General features: G+C 41.7%; 1 protein-coding gene across 1 annotated transcript in view; it reads right to left on the bottom strand.

Moving 5' to 3' along the window:
• Positions 1–306: 306 nt before the first annotated feature.
• IRAK3 (interleukin-1 receptor-associated kinase 3) overlaps positions 307–2,621 on the bottom strand; it is a 90,641-nt gene continuing 88,326 nt past the window's right edge. Inside the window, 1 exon segment of the mRNA XM_006859610.1 lies at positions 307–813. Coding sequence (XP_006859672.1) covers positions 307–813 — 507 coding nt within the window.

Genomic DNA, 2,621 nt, shown 5'->3' with positions numbered 1-2,621 from the left:
ATCAAAATCTCTCTTTTGGGTAGATTTTGAAGGTTCTGTGTGTCTGAAGGCAGAGCCCATAATCTCAAGTGATTTTGAATGTTTCTAATCATTTTCCCTGTAATTTAGTTTGGGCTTGATCATAAAGCAATTATACTGATTAAACTATTTTTTAAGGCACTGTATTTTAGGGGTTGGGAAGGAAAGACAGAAATTATCTGGCTGGCATATCTGTGTCACCCAAACTCACATCCAAACTGTTCTCTTGGTATTACCCATGGAGGTAAGGCCTACCCAAGATAATACCTGTAGACAGGTGACTCAGAATTACTTGCTTTTTTCTTTATCTTTTGATGAGAGCAATTTCTTTTTCTACTGTTCACATTAATTCCAGGAAAATTCAGAGGAACATGTTGTCTCCACTAGCTTGCTTCCATGAGCATCGCCTATAGACTTGGAAGTGACCATATTTACATCACAGGCCTCTAGGTCCTGGGATGGCTTTTCATGCTTTGGGGACCCACGTTCTTCACAAGAAGAACTGGGTATGCAGCAAGCATCCTCATTTCTGTTACTCCCCGACTTTTTGTCAAAGCTCAAAAATGTAACTTCAGACTGGCTGCATTCAAAAGGAAAGTTCTGAGTCACTCTATCTTTTCTCAAGTCCTTATGCTGAGGCAGTGAATGAATGGTCCGGTTTTCATCATCTTCCACTGGAATGCTTGGTATGTTATCCAGGAAGAGGGGAGAAGGACACCGGAAGGAATTCAGTGATGCAGGAGGATCATCCGCAAAATATAAACTGGCTTGAGCACTTTCAAGCGTATTTACAACCTAATTAGCAAAGAAACAAACACCGAGTTAAGCTTCAATAACTTTTGTTTTCTTTTTTTACTCGTCTATTGAAGCATTTCCCCCCGTGTGAAATAAAGATTTTGAACTAGAATGGATCTTAAAGATTGGCTGTTGTTGTTATTACCTGCTCTCAAGTTGGCTCCTGACTTATGGCAGCCAAAGGCACAACAGAACAAAACATTGCTTGGTCCTACGCCATCCTCACGATCAGCTGGGTTGGCCCTTTGTGATCCATAGGATTTTCACTGGCTGGTTTTCAGAAATAGCGTGCCAGACCTTTCTTCCTACTGTGTTTTAGCCTGTATGCTCCACTAAAACCTATTCAGCATCATAGCAGCACACACGCCTTCACACACAAGTCATGGCAGTGCTTAAAATGCCCTGGCCAGGATATGGAACCCGGTCTCCCTCATGCAAAAGAAGAACTGCCACTGAACCGCCAATGTCCCCAAAAGATTAGTAACACTTCCTTATTTCAATGGTGACTGAATTAAGTGACCTGAAGCTAAGTATATATACGTACATATAACGGCAATGAATTAATATCAAGAGAACTCAATGTTAGCCATAGACTTGCCCACACTAGCTTTTTGACCTTGGGGGAGTGTCTTTACATTTTTTACTTCAACCATAGTATATGGAGGATTGGGATGGGAGGTGGGGAGGACCAGACCAGTCTATAGTTCTCAAATGTCAGTTTGTGGATTGTCGGGTCGGAATTACCTCACAGATGTTCTTAAGATGCAAATCACTTGGCCCTATCATAGAGATGATCGGTCCAAAAAATCTGGAGAATTTGTATTTTAAAAGTTTTTCCGTTGATTTTGGTATGCAACCCAATTTGAGAACACCTGATGTAATATAATATTCCTTCACACACACACACACACACACACATTTTTTCTAAAAGTACAGTTACAGAGCTTTACGATTTACAAAGTGGTTTTATAAACATTACCTCATTTAGTCTTCACAGGAACATTATTATTCTTTTTAAGTATACCAAAACTAAGGTTCAACGTCACTAGCCAGTAAGAAGCAGATCTGATGCTTGACCCCAGCTCTCCTGGTTTCCAACTCCATGTTCTTTCCCCCACTAAACATCTCATAAGCTTTCTCTGGGTCCACGATTGCAGCTCCCACAGCTCCCACTGGAGACGGCAGTCCTGGAAGACAGCCTTCCACGGCTCTATGATGGACTCAGGATAAAATTCAAACTTCTACAATGTCACTCATGCCCCTATCATCTAGAACCTTCCATCACTCTAGCTTCTTCGAGTCCTTCCCACTCCCATCCCACTTCCTCGATGCTTGCAGTCGTAGGACCATCAAACCTCCTCATGGCTGCCAGTATTCAACCTGCTCTTCAGGTCATTATTAAACCACCACCTTGTCTTCTAGTAGCCTGGACTTCCTGCTATCATATTGTTTGTCTCTTGAACTAAAATTCCACGTCTATTGTTCTGACTGGAGTCCTGGTGTGGCACTGTGGGTTAATGCAAAGTTGGTTTGAATCACAAGGTGGATGGTTCCAGTTCACCAGCCACTCCTAGGAAACCCTATACAGGGTCACTGTGGGTCAGAACTGACTCAATGGCACTTCACAACAACAATTGCTCTACGCTTCTGGACTAAGAGGAAAGGGATTGTATCTTGATCACTGAAGTATCCCCAGTAAGACATATGGAACTAAATAAATACTTTTTGAATAAACAGATATCTAAATAAACGGATGACTATATTTTGGGATACATAAATAAACATGAGGGTGGTGCTGTGGGTTAATG

The sequence above is a fragment of the Chrysochloris asiatica genome, unplaced genomic scaffold (assembly GCF_000296735.1).
Source record: "Chrysochloris asiatica unplaced genomic scaffold, ChrAsi1.0 scaffold00033, whole genome shotgun sequence".
Lineage (NCBI taxonomy): Eukaryota > Metazoa > Chordata > Mammalia > Afrosoricida > Chrysochloridae > Chrysochloris > Chrysochloris asiatica.
This window is presented reverse-complemented; position numbering and strand designations above follow the sequence as displayed.